The sequence below is a fragment of the Botryllus schlosseri genome, chromosome 1 (genome assembly GCF_051294905.1).
Source record: "Botryllus schlosseri isolate E-star chromosome 1, Bs_hap1, whole genome shotgun sequence".
NCBI lineage: Eukaryota > Metazoa > Chordata > Ascidiacea > Stolidobranchia > Styelidae > Botryllus > Botryllus schlosseri.
The window spans coordinates 19523480-19542281 of record NC_137236.1 but is presented as its reverse complement, the minus strand read 5'-3'; the positions used below and the strand labels follow the sequence as shown (position 1 = coordinate 19542281).

At 41.3% G+C, this 18802-nt stretch overlaps 1 protein-coding gene and 1 long non-coding RNA gene across 2 annotated transcripts in view; one reads left to right on the top strand and one right to left on the bottom strand.

Moving 5' to 3' along the window:
- Nucleotides 1-8561, top strand: part of LOC145444568 (CCN family member 2-like) — a 50199-nt gene extending 41638 nt beyond the window's left edge. The window contains exon 3 of the mRNA XM_080322579.1: nt 8400-8561. Coding sequence (XP_080178705.1) covers nt 8400-8486 — 87 coding nt within the window. The 3' untranslated portion in view covers nt 8487-8561. The remainder of the gene's footprint in view (nt 1-8399) is intronic.
- The window catches only part of LOC145444715 (uncharacterized), a 201220-nt gene that overhangs the window by 31560 nt on the left and 150858 nt on the right, over nt 1-18802 (bottom strand). The gene's annotated exons all lie outside the window — the stretch shown is intronic.

Genomic DNA, 18802 nt, shown 5'->3' with positions numbered 1-18802 from the left:
TTGCGGGTACCGATAATTCACCGTATATGTCGGGGTTCAAGCGCCACGTGTTCTTGCAGTACTGCAGACCCGACATCGCTTTCGCATTACGTGGACATTATAGAGATGATTTTGATACTATGTGTCAGCGCGCGGTTGAGCTGTATGGGGGGGGGGGGCGAATCAGGGTAATAACTCCATTCAAACTAATGAAGTAAGTGTGGAAAAACAGGAAACGGAGCGCACGGTTAGATCCGACGAACATACACAGTTGATCGAGTCGATGAGTAAGCAACTCGCTAGTGTGGAAAAGCAAATGGCGGAATTGAAATTGGCTGCTGTTAAAGTCCAACCAAGTGATGATAGCAATAACTCTTTGAACCATTCTCCCATGTCGTGGAATGGGGCTGAGTCAAACCGCGGAGGTACGCGATATTATCGGGGCGGCAACGTTGGTACCCGAGGTGGCAGTAATACTGAATGGGTATGCCAGAATCATCATCGATATGGTGATCGGAGCTTTTCATGCGATCGTGGATGTAAATATTTTGATCGTAGTTCATGACTACATGGCAGTGGCCTTCGTTCGAGTGTTCCAAGTATTAATTCTTTTGATTTTGAGTATCTGGCTTATGCGTTTGATAAGTTAAATGGTTTGAATTTCTTGAGTGACAGTGGTTCCATGATTTCTAATTTACCAGCTAGTGAACACGTGATTCGGCATTATACGCCGAAATGGCAATTTCGGGGAGCAAATGGTTCTGTGATTAATGCGTATGGTACTAAAACTTTGATGTTGCAGTTCGGTGATAATGAACCACTTGAATGTCCTTTTGTGATAACGGAAGTGTCTAAGCCTATATTGGGTTGGAATTTCATGAAAAAGCATAAGTTAATTCTGGATCCGGAGCTTGATGAGCTCGCAACGCGTGACCGCAGTGTTGTTATTAAATTGTCTCAAGATAAATTTTCGTCTATTGTCGCGCATATTGATGCAAGTGAACGCACGCCGTATGCTGATTTACTTAAAGAGTTTCCGGAGATTTTGGTCCGGCAACCTGTGAAACGGCGCGATATGAAACATGTCATGAGAATAAAAACGTTCGGTTATTTAAAGTCTCCAAAACCACGGTCGATCCCACCGCAGTATTTGTTTGAGGTCCGGCGGCAGATTAAAGAAATGTTGGAGCGCGGTATCATTTCAAAATCGGATTCAGATTTTTGCTCGCCGATCGTGTGTGTTCCAAAGCAGGGTCACGTTGAGGGGAAACCTCCTGGTGTACGGTTGTGCATCGATTATCGGTATTTGAATTCGCATGTGGTCCCTCAATGTTATCCACTGCCGAATATTGCATCGATGCGAACGCAAATGGCAGGGGCCAAAGTTTTTTCCACTCTTGATATAGCGAGCGCGTATCATAACATTGAAGTGGCAGAGTCAGACCGCCATTTGACTGCGTTTTATGCTAAAGAAATCGGTAAATTTCAGTACAATGTGTGTCCGTTCGGTTTTCGGTCCAGTGGAGATCAATGGTGTAAATTGGCTTACGAGTTGCTTGGTGACATTCCTAACACTTTTCTGTATTGTGATGATATTGTTGTAGCAACGCCGGACGAGAAGTCTCATTTGGAGACGTTGCGGGTAATTTTTGAGAAATTGAAGAGTGAGTCCCTTTCGTTGTCTATTGAGAAGTGTAAATTTGGAGCAGAGTCAGTTCGATTTTTGGGGTTTTTGATTGACAAGGATGGCATCAGACCAGATCCCAGACGAGTTGAGGCGATTGTGAAATTTCCAGTGCCAAAGACTGTTCGCGAGGTGAGGCGTATGATCGGCATGGTTAATTATTATTCGAGAAACATCAAGAATTGCTCAGCGATTATGCAGCCGCTCTACGATTTATTGAAAGGAACAAGTGCTCGAAGTAAGCTTAAATGGTCCAGTGCGGCGCAGAAGGCATTTGAGCAGATCAAGGCAGCTTTGATAGAGACGGCGAGCTTGGCTTTTCCAACATTTCAAGGGCCTATACAGCTTGCGACGGACGCGAGTCAGGTCGCAGTGGGTGCAGTTATCAACGAGTACCAGAACGGCAGGTATGTGCCCCTGGCTTTCTTCAGCAAGAGTTTAACTGCGTCTCAGCGAAAGTGGTCAGCGGTGAAGAGAGAGACATATGCTGTATTCATGGCTCTGCAGCATTTTCGAGATTTTTGCATGGGCAGGTCAGTGAGTTTGGTCACAGACTGTCAGGTGTTGGCCAAGATGATTATCAACCCAAAAGAGTGTGCTGATCCAGCGATGTTTCGGTTTCTTGAATACATTAATTACTTTGTAAATAAATCTACATGTATTCGCGGTATTTTCAATTCTGTTTCCGATTGTTTGTCTCGTGTCGAGATTAATGAATTTGTTGTGCCATAGGGCTTGAAGCCTGATTTTATAAAGCGTATTGCAGTTGCACAGAGGCAAGACAAGGAATTGGCAGAATTTCGTGAGCGTACTTTGAGTGAGACTGGTTTGAAGTTGATAGAGTTGAAGTTGGTCGGGTGTGAGATGGGCGTGATTTGTCACGTCCCAGATGTAGACGCTAAATCACAGAGGTCGTCTGTAATTCCACGAGTGTGGGTTCCACGTCATATGAGGCGTGAGTTGTTTGAACATGTGCATTCGTTGTCGCATCCCGGTATTCGTGCGACGTTGGCATTCGCTAAACGGCATTACGTGTTCCCTGACATGGATCGTTGGTTACGAGAATCTGTGCGGGCGTGTCCGATGTGTAGCAAAAGCAAAATAATTCGTCATGTGCGTTCCGCTTTAAAACATGTGCCGCGCCGTAGTGATCGTAATGTCGACATTTCAATTGACATCGCTGGTCCGCTTCGTGAAACGGAAGATGGTAATCGATATTTTCTTATAATCGTTGATCGTGTCACAAATTATACTAATGCAGTCCCCATGAAAAGACAAGATACCGACACAGTGATCCGTGCTTTGATTGATGGTTTTGTAAAGGATCGTGGAGCACCTATGGTTATAAGGTCAGACCGGGGCTCAGTGTTTACTTCGTATGAATGGGAAAAGTTCATGTCGGTCCTTGAATGTAAACATTCATTTTCGTTGGCACTTTCACCACAGCAGAATTCGATCTCCGAGACGGGGATTCGGCGGATAAAGCGCGGTTTGCGGTGCGCTAATAATCCCGCGGCCTGGGATAGGCTATTGCCTTTTGTGATTTTGTCATTGAATGCCTCTGTGCGCGAGGGGTATGATTATTCCGCGGCGGAAATGACATATGGGGAAAATGTGCGGTTACCTGGAACCTATTTTGAATATGACCCGAATAAGTTCAAGAATAGTCAAGCAGAGGTGCTTTGTGATGTACGGGAATTTTTCGAGAACTTGAATTTCAATAAGTCCAACATACGAACCAATGTAAATGCGTACGTTCCGCCGGATCTCATGGTTTGTTCACATGTTTATGTAAAAAACGAGAGGGGTAAAAAGACCGCTTTTGATTTCTGGTATGTGGGTCCTTACAAGGTAATCGAGAGATCGAAATCGGGGAAGTCCTTCACTTTGTTGATTAAGTGGAAAGAGAAAATCGTGTCGATTGACAGACTGAAAGTGTGTTACTTTCCACCATTTGATGTAGATAACGACGCGTTCGATGATTTCGTTCAGCAGTTTCCGCCCGTTGATGCGGACGAATCGGTACTAAATTCCGCGGCTAATCCGGTTGACGCAGGTGTAATTTCGTCCGGTAGTGATGACAGCGAGAGCGACTGTCCGAGTAGTATTGGTAGCGCGTCCCGAGAGCGTATCTCTGAATGCTTACCTGTGGATGTCGATCGCGATAATAATGGGCATGAATCCAAATCTAAGACCCAAACATGTAATGAAGGCAGAACTCTCAACGAGTCAAGTCCAAGATATACGTCCAGAGGGAGACGAATTGTTAGACCAAGACATTTGAATGATTACGTGTTGCATTAAATCGCGTAGAATGAAGATATGCGTGATGAAAATTGTGCCTTATACATTGATATGTTGTGTAAATGCAGGATTGCTGCATCATGTTGTGACTCCCGTCATAGAATGTAAGGTGGGGTCACCGAAGCTCGTTGCTAAAGTATGCGTTGTAGTAATATGTGCGGACTTCAGAATGTTAGGCTCGTGTATGCCCGCTTATGCTTCACGGAGTAGTGCGTCATATTTGAAATGGTCACTGTAGAAGGATTGTTGGATTGTCACCAGCCCTCTGTTGTTACGTAGACGTACGAGCAACACGGATTTGGTAGGAATGATTGCTTTTCCCGCTGGACGGGTTAACAGTTATAATGAGGAAGTAGAAGAAGTGATTGATGACAGTGAATAGCATGTTCTGTGGGTTTTGAAGCATGTTTGCTGGATGAATTATGGTGTTGACCTTGCATACACGTTGATGGCTTTCGTCAGTACCTATAGACTGGTTTCGTCTATGAATCGCATTGTATTGTGTTTCATTTTGTTGATCTTTATTATTAATTTTCATTAACTTGTGTTTTGCATGCGAAGGGACCGATAAGGTATCCGTTGTCCCGCTTTTGTGATATTAATATTTTAGTTCTGCATTTGTGTTTAATAATGGTATGTTATTGCAAGCAATGAGATCGTGAATGTCTCTATGGTATCGCTTTTGGGCTAATTATTATGTTTATTTTATTTTATTTTATTGGTGATATAATGTTGTTGTTGCTTGCGTAGTGACCGTTGATGTCACGGTGGTACCGCTTTTGTGCTGGTTAAATTATGTATTTTATTTCTTTGTTTTGTTTGAACACTATTGTTGATCTGTGTTTCAGTTGCCTCTAGGGCGTAATAGTGTGATTTCGTGTCATCCCGGGATGGTTAGGTAAAATAGGGTTTCCGAATGCCACGCTTGGATGGTATTTCGTTTCATTAGTTTACTTTTGCCCCTGCATATAAAATCGTTTCCTGTCTCCAGTCCCTATGATTAGCCCCAGTCCATATGTTGTATGACCCTAGGTTTGAGATATTGACCAATATACTCGTTTTTTTTACACCAAGTTCTTTTGGTGGGAAGGGGGAACTTTTAACGGAGTATATTGGTATAGCACCATTTAAATATTATTCGATAAGGAGTTGGTAAACCTTACGTAATTCCCTGAACTGAAACCTGATAAGACCTTTGTGAGTCGTATATTTTGTCGTGTGAACGTAGATAACAATTTGTGCATGTACTCTCTCGTGGCTATGAGAGACGGTCATTCATTCATGATATTTCGCTGATTCGGAAGTCCGTGGCATTGCCGTACGTGATTCAATAAAGTTACAAGTCGTGGAGACGGAAACAAAATATATTCGTCAGTGTGATCCATCGAATACGTGTGCAATAGACAGGCTTCGTGGTATGTCAGCCAACAAGGCCGTACGTCCCGGTTACGCCGGTCCGTCGAACGAAAGAAGAACACGCAGCGAATTGTAAACGCAACCTTCTGGAGTCAGATATACAATTATAACAACTACAAACATTCGCTCTGCGTTATATCAATCTCGTTTAGGATTTCTGTGATGTTTAGCAGTTGAAACCTTTCAAACTGCGTATGGGCCTTGAGATGGTCGCGCCAGAAATTAAACATAAAAACAATATAGGAAGAATTTACCTTAGAACAGTGGTTCTCAAACTTTCCCAAGACATGCCGCCCCCCCCCCACCTATGATGGTAAAAGATTTCGAGCCCCCTTATCGTCATATCACAAAACGCAACCATGTAGGATGCTAGCAAACCTAACGGCTAGTTTGATGGCATGGAAGGTTACGACTGTGGATGAGAGATTTTATATATGAAATTCCTACTAAATATAGATCAATCATAAGGATTTGGGTGTAAATCGCGCGGAGTGCGAAAAATTTTTCCAGCTCAGCTTCGCGCCCCCTTTCAGATGCGCGCCTCCTGCATTATTTCGATATTTAGTACTCATTTTATCAATATTTTCAATACTATTTTGACTCTCGCGGGCCGCACAGAACGGTGTTGCGGGCCGCATGCGTCCCGCGGGCCGTAGTTTGCCCACCCCTGATCTAAGTCATGTGGTTATGCCAACATGCAACGATAATACAGCGGAATGTCATGCATACTGTAGAGACAGAAACCGTCCATTTCGCTGATTCCTGCCAAGACGAAACATACCTGAGTACTCCAAAACGAAACATACTTGATTACTCCAAAACGTATCACTTTGTCACGTAGGCCATCTGGTTGCAGGAGAATACAAACAAACAGTTCGTATCTAGATATATTTCTGCTTGCCAAAGCCCCGGCGCTAGCCAATCACCATATCTTATTTGTTCTCCATACTTGTGTTCGACGGCCGACATGATATCAAACCAATATGCAGCTAACGCTATTAGTCGCTAGGGCCAATTTGTTATCATGCGAGGTAGAAATATATCTGAAATAGATCTATATTTGTAGAATAGTTTTATAATATTGGGAGCTGAGATTATGAATACTTTGTGTCTCGTCGTTTTGTTTTACGTCGGTGCAGTGCATGGAGCATCACCATCGAAATCACTGAGTTGAGCGCCATGTACCAGGTCCTGTCCAAGACCGAAATGTCCACAAGGAAAGATTCTCGAAAAGGACAGATGCGGGTAGGTGCTGTTAGCATGTAGCATAAGGGCCGGAAACTTCTCCGGTCGGCGGGACTGATGTGGGGAAATGACGTGGGGTGCTCGGGGGGTCCCGGAATCGATACATTAATCGAGCTTTTATCCACCTATACAAGGAATAAAACGTATTAAAGTTAAACTTTAAATTTAAAGCACAGAGACCAAAACAGTATTTACCGTAATTTACTTTAAGAGCTATTAAAGTCAATCAGATATCTGTAGTCGATCAAAGTTCTCAATAAGCTCTTTGAACTCCGGCTGAATATCGTATATAGAACCTTTAGTAAAAACTGCACGTGAACATCAGTTACATTGGATCGCTGCTTTGCATTGTCAATATGTTCGTGGTCGAAAATGTTTGCCGGCAATTGTATGTAGACCCGAACAGGACATAGTTTCATGACCATCTTTCTCAAACTTGGATTTATTCAGTGACGCTTACAGTTTGTCATAACTTTCATATTAGAAATTCACTTTCAGGGTAAAACTCTCTGAGGAGGCAGATCGAAATTCTGTCGCTGGCCGGGTCTGTATATTGCCCGCCGCTGATGTAGCATGTGTTGAGCATAGGCACGTCAATGATTATTTTGAATACATCTGCGTATTGTTGCCTTCTTGTCACTAACAAAAAAACTATATCTTGGTTTCTGAATCAACAATATATTTATCGTTTCAGTTGCTGCTACGTGTGCGTCAGACCTAAGAAACAATACGAACGCTGTGGTGGTTTATTCAACCGATACGGACGATGCGACCGCAGAAAAGGATTGGTCTGCCAAGTGGGTCCTCTCTGCCGCGGAAGTACATCTTACCCATCAACGAAAATAGTTCTTCCAATCATCCCAATCACCACTAGATCTGGGTACTGTCTGACAAAGAACCAATTGGTAAGTCAAAGCTATCAGACTTATGTCAGTATAGTGCAAAATACAAACGTACCGTTTGATACTCTCCCGATGTAGCCTATATGCATATTGCATATTGCGTATGTCCAGTCCGGAGGTGGTCGATAATATAGTATTGCTACATGTTCAAAGTACTCAGATGGGTTTAATCTTTTCCCACTACTTACTTCCCTCGTCCCAATCTACTCCTTCAACAACATACTTGAATACTTTTCATACTAACTTTTTGCACTAAGTGCACTATGTAGTCACGTGACAACTTGAATCACCTCTTTTATACATTGTTTTAATCAAGTACCGGGTTAAGGTATTACTTATGTTTATACCCAGAGGGAATTATGTTATCGAAGTACTCATTCTTCCTAAAATATTTTTGCTCATTATTACTACTAAGTCAAGTAGTAATGTGTGTAGAATACTTCCACTTCGGATTACAGTTTTCTTCGGCAAAACTACTCACTTTCAACAGAAAGTATTTTTAGGAGATGCTTTCATCAATGTTATGCTTGAAATTTTAATGACAGCTGTGCGGAATATAGTCCTTCTATCATGGTATCTGAATATATTTTAAAGAATCGTATACCTGTTAGCATAGTGTCATTGGTCATTGTGCGTCAGTCAATGTAGCTACTTCCGATTAACTGCTAAAAGTATATGACGCAACGACCAAATCTATTTTTAAAACCTGGAAATTGCTACTTCTGCTCCTAATCGAGATGTATTTCGTGGTTTTTCTTGTAAATCTACCCCAGCACCTACTTTGAACACCTCCGCTTATGAATCCATTACGCATTGACGTCATCATGGAATAACCTAGTCAATTAGGCACTGGATAATTTACTTTTCAGGAATTGGTTCGCAAGCTTTGCAAATTCCCAGGATTAGTTTGCCCACGGACTCTTTCCCCGATGAAACCGATTCTCACTGAAGGCTGACCGCAGCGCTCCGGCATCATAACGAATACATGACCTTTTGTATATGGTAATGTATTGAAGGAATTTGTGCGAATAAAAACATTGCATGAACAGATCACTGTATAAATCTGAGAAAAGCAGTTGATGTAGGGTTTGGGTGCTCGACTATAATGATCTTGTGCACCATAGGATTTGATTGCAATAAGCCTTCTTACATTATTGTATTTGACGATATAGCAAGTTCTTCGACAGACACTGTAGTGAACTGATAGTTAGTACGCCTGATATCGCAATAATAACGACAGGATTCCTGACAGCTTCAATGACATATAGTCTATATATGGGTAATCACAGGTATGCTCGTTGAAAATGCTCCATAGTCAAACGAAATGTCAGCAATCCGTCGCCATTACACCCATTACACCCAACCAGCATTGCAGATTTAACCCGCAATATCCGGTATTATGTCGGGTTAAAATGGACGAATCTTATCTCTTATTGAGGCCTTGGTGTTGTGAGTCTCTGCTGACATCGCGCGGTTCGGACTTCCACTCTTTCTACAGAAATGGTCACGATTGATCTCCATTTTGAGAGGTATAGTTTGCGATTGTGATATATCTAAAATTGCGCCTGATGTTGTCGATCTTGTGGGTCGGTCTTCTTCTTTGTTACGACCGACACGTCCGAATCCTGAAATCCATAGGAAGTTCAAGTGTATGGAACGCTTGGCGAGACTCTGTTCTATTTAAAACAGTGGTTCCCAACCTGTGGTACGCGTACCACTAGTGGTACGCGAAGGTCTTCCAAGTCGTACGCGAGTAGGTTCTTTTTTTTTTGACCGAAAGGAGTTATTAGTTCAGGTGGGGTTGATTTTGAGTTTCTTGAAACCGTCGTCGCCGTTGTAACGTCCTCGTCGTGGGTAGGGGCAATCCCACCGAGGACGGCCTAATGGGACGAGATTTAGTCATAAAGCATTCGGATTCTCACCTAACCAAATTCCGTTTTCATATATTTGACCACAAGAATTCCAAATAGATCCACTACAGAAATCATATATTGCGCCCTAAAATGGGCAGATTATCTTCTGTGGGTACACTTTTTGACCACGTTCGGCGCGAGTAACTTATGTAGGGGGTACGCGAGCACTGCATAAAACCTCGAAATGGTACGTGGGTTGAAAAACGTTGGGAACCACTGATGTAAAACAACATATTTAAAGCATGGCTCTATTTTAAAACATGTTTTTATTGTTTTCTTAATTTTTTTGCCATGACGAGACAAATCTTCAATTATGACGTCATAGTGGATTGACATTGAGAATTAAAAATATGAAAAATGCTTCCGACTCCTGTCATAAACAGACCAAAAATATCTTTAACTAATACCACATCGTTATGTAACATTTTGACGGTCGGCGGTCATCATCATCATCAGATCATCCATACCGTACCAATGATCTATATCTAGGGAGCATTTCGTCCGTATGCTTACACTACATGTTTTTCGAAGGTATTCGCACAATTATGGCACAATGATCTTTTGAAATGAAAAGAAAACAACTTAATTTTTATAAAATGGCATTTTCAAAACACTGTTTAGAACATCTTTTAATTTAAATAAAGTATTATAAAACGCCGTTTGTTTTAAATACAGCCCTGGTTGGGTCTGGAGTTGGGCGCTTAAACTGCCCGATAGTATGACTATACTTAAATATTTCAATTCGCGCCCAATTAAAGCTATTTAAAATTGCAATGAGTTCTATGGAAACACAGATATATCACCATCCAACGCGATTTTTGGTGTCCTTTGCAATGCGATGAAAGCAAGGAGTTTTCTTTGTAAGACGTTAGCATTATCGGGTTTTAGACCTCACTCCAGAACCATTACCGAGACGTCGGAGGTTGATTTATTTAGTTTAGGTCAGGGCTTTTAAATGAAAATCGTGAATAAATTTTAATTTTTATGATGTTAAATATTTAAAATAAACCTAATAGGAAATTCAAGGAAGTGTAACGTTTGTAGTTGCGACTCAATTGTAACTTGTTTAACTTACGACGCACCACTAATTGTAGGTATCACAAGCCGTAGTAGTCTAATATTTTCGCAATATAATTAATACGTAACCGAAAACCTGGTTTGGAAGCTGTTGTAGTGGCAGGCATACAGTATATCAGCCCGTCTGAGCCTCTGACAGGCTGAAAAATGACGTCAAATTAACTTCCTACTTTCTTTCGCTGAACAATCGTCATAATTTCGCAATAACTGTTCGATTAGCGCGAGGCACGAGGTAAATACCATCGTTACAGACTCACATTTGGAAATTTCTACCTCTTCAAGGGCTATTAAAGTATGGAGCGCAAAGGGTATAAGTTTGGGTTGGTGACAGAACTATCTGTTATTGTGTACCTGTAATATTTGTTTAAGTCATTGCAAAATATCCTGCGATAATAGTTTTTACATATCCAAGGTCACTGTGTTGGGTAGCCTACTGTAGCCAATAAGCGAGACACACAGAAATATGACTTGATCTTGAGAATCTGTCGACCTTTGGTTATAATTCATGATGAATTTTCCGAATGTTTTTTTCTGAAAAACATGGCTGAAGACCGTTTGGATTATTATTATTATTACAACACACAACAGTGGTGCTTATAGGCCGATTAGGGCTTTGTGCTCCGCGACATCACATTTTATCACACAGTTCAATGCATTTCTTCATGTTCGATTGCTCGTGCGCTCTTTCAGCAGTCTCTGTATCTTCAAGGCTTTCATCGGTTCTTTCTTTATCGTCGACTTATAGCTCGACCCACTGTCGTATCAGGGCTTTTTTTAAGTCACCGCAATTGCAGTGAGGTCAGCGATGAAGACCGTTGGGATGAACTAGTGTAGGGATGTGCAACGAGCGAGTTCAGACATATGAGACTCATTCATTTCGAGGCCAACCCCTTCTGCGTCGGGCACATGAAGACGTAAAGTTTGTGTCATCATGCCGCTGATAAAATGCGGTGCCAAAAGATAAGAGGCGACAAAACCTTGACCAAAAATGACCTATGCTGGATGACAAAACCTTTCGATTTGAATATGCTCCGTAGTCGGCACGGAATAGTCCCGTTCTTGCAATCCAATCGGAGTAGACAGTGGTACAAATTCTACTCGCACAGGAATTTAATATCCCCAATTTGAAATCGCGTGCGTCAGACATGTTCTGAGAGCTGTGTTGGGTAGAACTGTGGCGTGCGCATTCTGTATGCCATGCATGTCCGTAAAATCATAGCATACTACTGTCATCTTAAAAAGGAATTGCTTTACATGGGTGAGCCGAACACACAGTACCGTGAGTTTATTTGCTCTTCTCATATACTCGCGAGACAAAAAATGGGAAATCGAGAAAAAAACAGAACACAAGTTGGAGTAACGTGTATCATAAGGTAGCGAGCTCGAATGTGCCTACTCTCCTTCATCGTGTTGGACTTTATATGCCAAGACATAAGGCAAAAGCCTCAACGCAAACATGTGGGGTTTTCACCCTTACGAAAACTGAAGCGTCCGAGACCTTTTTGTCAGCTCTAAAAAACGATTTCTACCAGGAAGCATTTTTCACTCGCGACAAATACGTTGTATTTTGGATAGGAGTGCAGAACAGATTTTAAGACCTGGCCATCCAAGCACTAGCAGACGTTCTTGTACAAACCCAACAACTTGTTTGGTCGAGAAGGGTTTTAGTGTAGTAGTTGAAATTAAAACGAGCGAAAAAGTTGCCTTTTTGACACTTTATAGTTCAAGCTACATAGCAGCCAATTTGTTGCACATCTGAGGAAAATGTTGTAAAGTATCTCCATCTTTTTTTTGTATAACAATTTTCGGTTAGTTTGTGCGAATGAAATTTATTTTACTAAAAAAAGTGCAAATGGAGCTCAAAAAGGTTGAAAAGCACTGGTCTAGGTTATTCATCGCTATCCGATATACAAAGCAGTGTCACACAAAACTGCAAGGTCGATGGTGCTTCATGTAAACAGCTCATGGACTATTAAGGGTGTTCAAATTTCTCTGGCTGCTTGGTAAAATTGTTAGGTTGGCTGAAATAAACTCTGCACACCAAATTTGACTCGATTCCAACCAGTAGCCATAATGATAGAAGACAAGGTTAGTCACCGTAAATACTATTATATTCAAATCCAAATTTTTAAACTGCAATAACTCTACTTCCACTGGCTGGAATTGAGCAAAATTTGGTGAGCTGTGTTTATGTAGACAACTTATCAATCGCATGGGATGAACAGAAAATTCTGAAAAAAGTTTTATTTAAATACTATGTAATAAATCCAAAATTTCTTCTCTCAAGCACAACTCAATTAAGATGTATAGCAGTATGAGAAAACACGCTTAGTGAAGTAGGCTACCACTATAGGGCACAAAATTCATCCCTTCCTTGGAAGATTTTTCAAGACCAGACAAATTTCTTCCTGTACGCAAAAATAGAACATACTGTATTTTAAACACGCATCGTCGTGCTACATTGCGGCGTTCGGATTGATCTCAGTCGTGGTCATGAGACGCACCGTAAATTGAATATTTGCACGAATGCATTCGCACCTTACGATCGCACTCTACGATAAGAGAAAGTAAAATGCGAGAAAGATGTAAGATTAAACAGCAAGAACTATAGCTCAAATCATGTTGGCGATGAGAAATGTTGTAGATAACGTGATAGAAAATGTAAATTGTGGAGGTGGAAAGATGCTATCACAATTCTGGTTAGAATATATATACACAGACACCATCTTTATCTCATATGTTTACTAGACAAAAGCATTCGAGAATTGAAATATCTTGTTAATTTCTCAGTAAAACTCGCTGTTTGCTCCGGATTGCACGTCACAACAGATCGAACTGCCCCCCGGCAAGAACGATACACGTTAATGCTGTGCGGATATATATTATCATTTGAAGCTGGATGTGTAGAGCCAATACTTTGTAATCACGCTCAATCTGTGCAGAAATCTGATGCGTTGATCCAACAACAAATAGACAATTTCTTGTTGCTCGGTACGAGTCTAAAAGCCAGTACAACTTGTGTTCGCGAGTTACGGAAGAAATACTGATGTTTTGTGTCATATACAGGCTCTTTTTTAATACGGAACAGACCGGACTGGACTTTGATTTTTTCAGAAATGTTGTATCCGGTTGAACTTGGACGGTCTTTTAGGTTTAGCAAACCAGAATCCGAACTGGAGGTTGCTGGTATCGTAACCAGAAGCGAGGAGTGGTCAGAGGGACGAGGAGAAAAGTTGTGACTCCATGAAGTTTTTATTTTGTAATGCCAGGACCAGAGCAAAAACTGCCAACCAATCACATTCGCGGTCATCACAGATTCGATGCTGGTTCCTTTTTTAACGTGGCACTGTGTTAGTCGTTCGTATAGTTTTCACGATACCCAATCATATAGTCAAAATAAGTCACAGCTAGGGCTAGACAAAATCGTCTACCTAACTGATTCGATTCTGATTCGAGCATTAGGCTTCGAGTCGAGTCGTGTATCACTAATTATGGCGTCATAACGGAATGAATGACGTGAAAAGCCCAAATATGCCTATTTAATGCAACCATGAAGTCAGTTCTATCACATTACAGATAATTTGGTATATGTTTTCGACTATATATTTTTCATCGCACTTTGTGGCAATGCTGTGGTTAACGTTAGCCTATGGTGTTCTGAATTGGCCATACGATGTAGCCCGGCTATATATTGTGAATTGAATTTCTGTATGGTTCTATTCATACATGGAGGAATCGTGTTTAGTAATCACCTGATTGAAATTTCGAATGCCGGTTATATTTGGTGATACGATTGTTGATATACATAATGTTCTTTTCAGATCCCTACTAGTTTCTGACCTCTGACGAGTTTGAGCCGAAAATATTCGGATTCATTCTCTACCCCCAAAAAGCTCTCCAACCAGTTTAGGTTCACGCAGAGTTCGCAAAAGACATCGAGTACCAGTCTATATAGCATTGCATTCCTGTTTTCAACGCCATACAATTACCATCCGCGGTCGGCCAACATGTCTTTAGAATTTTGTCGAAAATAAATCAAATGTCGCCTTCGTACATATCCGTAATTCGACCGTAACTCTCGTTATAGTGCATGTTGAATATTTTGGTATTGTGCGCGAGTTCACCCGTAGAGTGATAATGGTCATACAAAGGTCACTTCGGGGACTATAAAGCCGAGTGCTAAATCGTGGCATTACGTTGGACTTTTTTGACTCTTTAATCCAAATTTGAGTGTGAAACAAACGGGAAATCGTGCCAGAAATTCCCAACGGGTTAAGAGGCGAAGACGCGCAGCAGTAAAACCACAAGAATTTATTTAAGCAGCAATCGTGCAACGAGCATTGCTTTTTGAATATTTTAGTTGCAGATCTAATACGGTGAATTTCTGCAGAAGATGATTAATTCTTTAATTTAACACCTTCATCAAATTTAGATCGTGGTGCCCCAACAGCAGAATATTGTATCCTCGACATAAAATATTCGAATGGGAACTGTGGAAGTGAAGTAAGTTAAGAAAAGCCCATAGAGAGGCCAAGTTATAAATCCGCGGTTCTCAACCTAGCTCCGCGAATCATTTTCAGGTTTCGACGAAACCTCTAAATTAAAAAAAATGTGTTTGTATATTTCTAATCTAGTAAATCATAATACAGTTTCGCTTCATAATTGCTAATACTCACATCAACAGAATGGCCGTCTGAGATAAAATATCATATACTGTGCAAGTTCATCTTAATTGCCATCGGGCAGGCCTGCTGTTACACGCATATTGCTGTTTCGAGATGTTTTGTTAGGGTTTGTGGAAAAGATGAAAAAGTTAGAAAAGAAAGGTTAGTCATTGGTAACTTAGCAATGTTGCAAAACAAATTCCATTAAAAGTTGTATATCTCGGCACATAAGTTAACAGTCGTTTGAAATATAGTAATTCCTAAATAAATTGCCGAACCTGTACGAAAGGGAGTAAAACCTCACCGCAAAATCCCTTTTCTCCGTTGGTGTATATTAATCGAGACGAACGTCAAGATGACCTGCTGATCAGAAATGATTAGCATGGGCGTGATATGTTCATTAAATAACCGGTTATCAACTTTGGTGCCAAAGATGTCGCGATTATACGCAAAGATTTTGTCGGAAGCCTGACATATGTTATTTTGCTATTTGCCGCCACATATGTCTGCGTATATAAATGGATTTTCAGCTCACAGTCATATCAAATCGAACACGCGGAATTTCAAGACATGACAACGGATTCCAAAATATGGAACTGTAGAATTCGCTTAGCGATAAATAAAAAAGTATCCGTAATTTCTACATGTGGTATGAAATATTTTCATGAAAAGTCAAATCGCTGCCGTTTATCACCATCCCACTGTTTTTATTTACGCAAGATAGATGGCAGTTGTACGATAATTGACCTTTAAATTTGAACTAAAACTTATTCGGTAGTACGCATGAGTCCAAGAAGACATAATGGTTGAGAACCACTATTATATATGAACTGTGACTTTTTCCCTGTTCAGAAAAGCGTCTGTATGAATAAAATTACCTGGATAAACAGTTAAGTCGGCTGCCTTTCGAACTTTCTATTCATTGGCAGAGCAGCAGAGTTTTTGTAAGGAGTCAGGTTCGAAATCTTGAAATTTTGTTATTTCCGTTCCGTATCGAACATTTGATACAAAAGTTGGATTTTGAGGGGCTATTTTTTCCAACCGGGCTGGTAACCGAACCGGTTGCCCGACATATGAGCATGCGACACAATGGAAAACGACAGTTCAGCATGGAACACATCAGCATGCGTCACTTCAGCTACCCTAACCCAGTGTTGGGATCAAGTCACTACCTTCGAGTCACGAGTCATTTCGAGTCATTGCACATTTTGACTCGAGTCAAGTCAAGTCAATCGATTTTTGAAGGTGACTCGAGTCAAGTCAAGTCACTCGATTTTTAGAGGTGACTCGAGTCAAGTCGTGTCAAGTCAAGTCAAGTCACGAGTCAAGTCACAATTCAAGTCAAGTTGGCTTTTCGAAGTGTGAGGCATGATTATGACATTACATATTGCTGGCTGTCTGAAATACAGATTGAGCGGTCATTGATTCTGAACCAATGAACGAATATAGAGTTAAATATACACGCAAGAAGGCGCTATATCGCTCACATATACGGTAGAACTGCTAAACTACGTAAATAATTGCTTAGCCTCAGTTTATAGTTACCAGCCAAAATAGAGAATAGAGAAACGAATCGATAAGATACATTCGAGCCTGCGCCAATGGTTGATGACTGTATAAACTATATTCGAATTCAATTTCAATAACCCTAGAGATTTGGTTAAGGTAAGAACAGAAAACAGAAATATACATTTTACTATAAAATTACTTTACTATACTAGTTTACGACATCGTAAGCTATAAGCTTCGATCACTTCGTTTGCGGTCAATTTATTTCGGAAAAAACAATGAAGGCACAGTGAAACGCACGATCATTGAATAATTAGTCGCTCTCACGGGTTACACGAGCGTTTCGCGAGCAATCCGATCATATGCAAGACACAATGATTTTTGTCGACACCGATTACTTGATGACTTGAAATTGACTCGTGAATTTCGCTCCGAGTCACGAGTCAATCCCCATTTTTGATACTCCGAGTCAAGTCAAGTCAAGTCATTTTAGCAAAGTGACTCGAGTCAAGTCAAGTCATACGAAAAAGGTGACTCGAGTCTGACTCGAGTCAAGTCATGACTCGAGTCATCCCAACACTGCCCTAACCCGTTACATAGCCTAACCTAACCTAACCTAGCCTAACCTAACCTAAAGTCTAACCCTAACCCAACCATAAATCCAACCCTAACCTACCCCTAACCCGTAATTTAACCCACATGCTCATGTGTCGCATGCCAAATTGTCGCATGCCGAAGTCTCGCATGTTGTAATGTCGCATGCTCATGTCCATGGAACAACCGAACCAGAGATCTTCCCCGGGAGTGTCAGTCTACTTCAATGCACGTGTCAGTCTCCAATTCCATCCCTACAGATTGAATTATATCTTCTGATCTGCTACCGATATGCGATTCTTTGCCAGTTTTATCTTACTTTTGGCGGCGACCTTTGTAGCAGGTGAGTGGGAGGTATTATAGCGATCTCTATTGCGTCATATGTCAGAAGGCTTCTTCCATTGCAGTGACCTCGAATAGGCCGGCAGCTAGACATGCAGGGGTGAGTATCTGAGCGTGTGTGGAACCGAGTTAATTTTCAATTTGGTTTCTAATGAGACTACTTCTCGCGTCGTTATTACAGTATGTAGCGGTTCCAAGATACACTACGAGATATTACTACGCAGCACCTGTTCGTAGACGAGAAAACCGCGTAAAGCAGATCTTACGAGCGTACCTATCGGCACAATTGTTTAGAGGTGAGTAGGCTACGAAGTCCACGCGGTCATGTTTCGAGCGTGGCTGATGGATCTGGATCTCCATCAGTGGTTTCTAACATTTTGAATCTTGTATGTCTGAATACTACCATCCCTATGATTCATAAGCATGCAAGTTAGGATTGTCCATAATTTGGAAAATCTCTGAAATGATGCGTATACACTATACATGTCTCATTCTATAGATTATTGATAAAAAAAAAACGTCAATGAGCCTGCAATAAGCACACGAGAGCTTCGTCAAGATTTGTCTGAATGCGCTTGAAAGCAACTGCTGTATAGGGAGCGGGCCAGTGACCATAGAACGGTGAGAAGACTAGCAATCGCGAAATCACGGCGCTTGATTGGCTAATCGGCGATGCTTGAATGATTACGGCGGTGGCGTCTTGCTGATCTGCTGTTCAAGGAGTCTGCTAACGGTGGTGTATCTGTAAGCGCGTTGACGGTTGGTCCGCAGATTACGATTCAACATTAATTCCGGATGTGATACAAAAAACGCTTAATACTTGACTAGCATATTCTGAAGGTAACCGTTGCAGTCGGTATGCCTTGTTTTCAACGAGGGAAAGCACAGAAACACGCGAAGAAATATTGCAATGACGCTTATGCAAATGACGTATGAATTTCTAGTTTCAGAATGGATGTACCATCATTGAATACAAATATAAAGCTTAACAATGACACGACTTCGTCTGATATTATAAGGGTTTGTCGTGGTATATAATTAAAGTCTTGAATGCTCTAAGAATGAGCTGAATCGGCCGTTTATGCGTGGCACTTGTCAGCAATGTTCCCTCTAAGCTGCGCACGTGCGCAAATGCGCAGCGCTGAAACGGTCTCTGCGCACAGAAAATCTAAG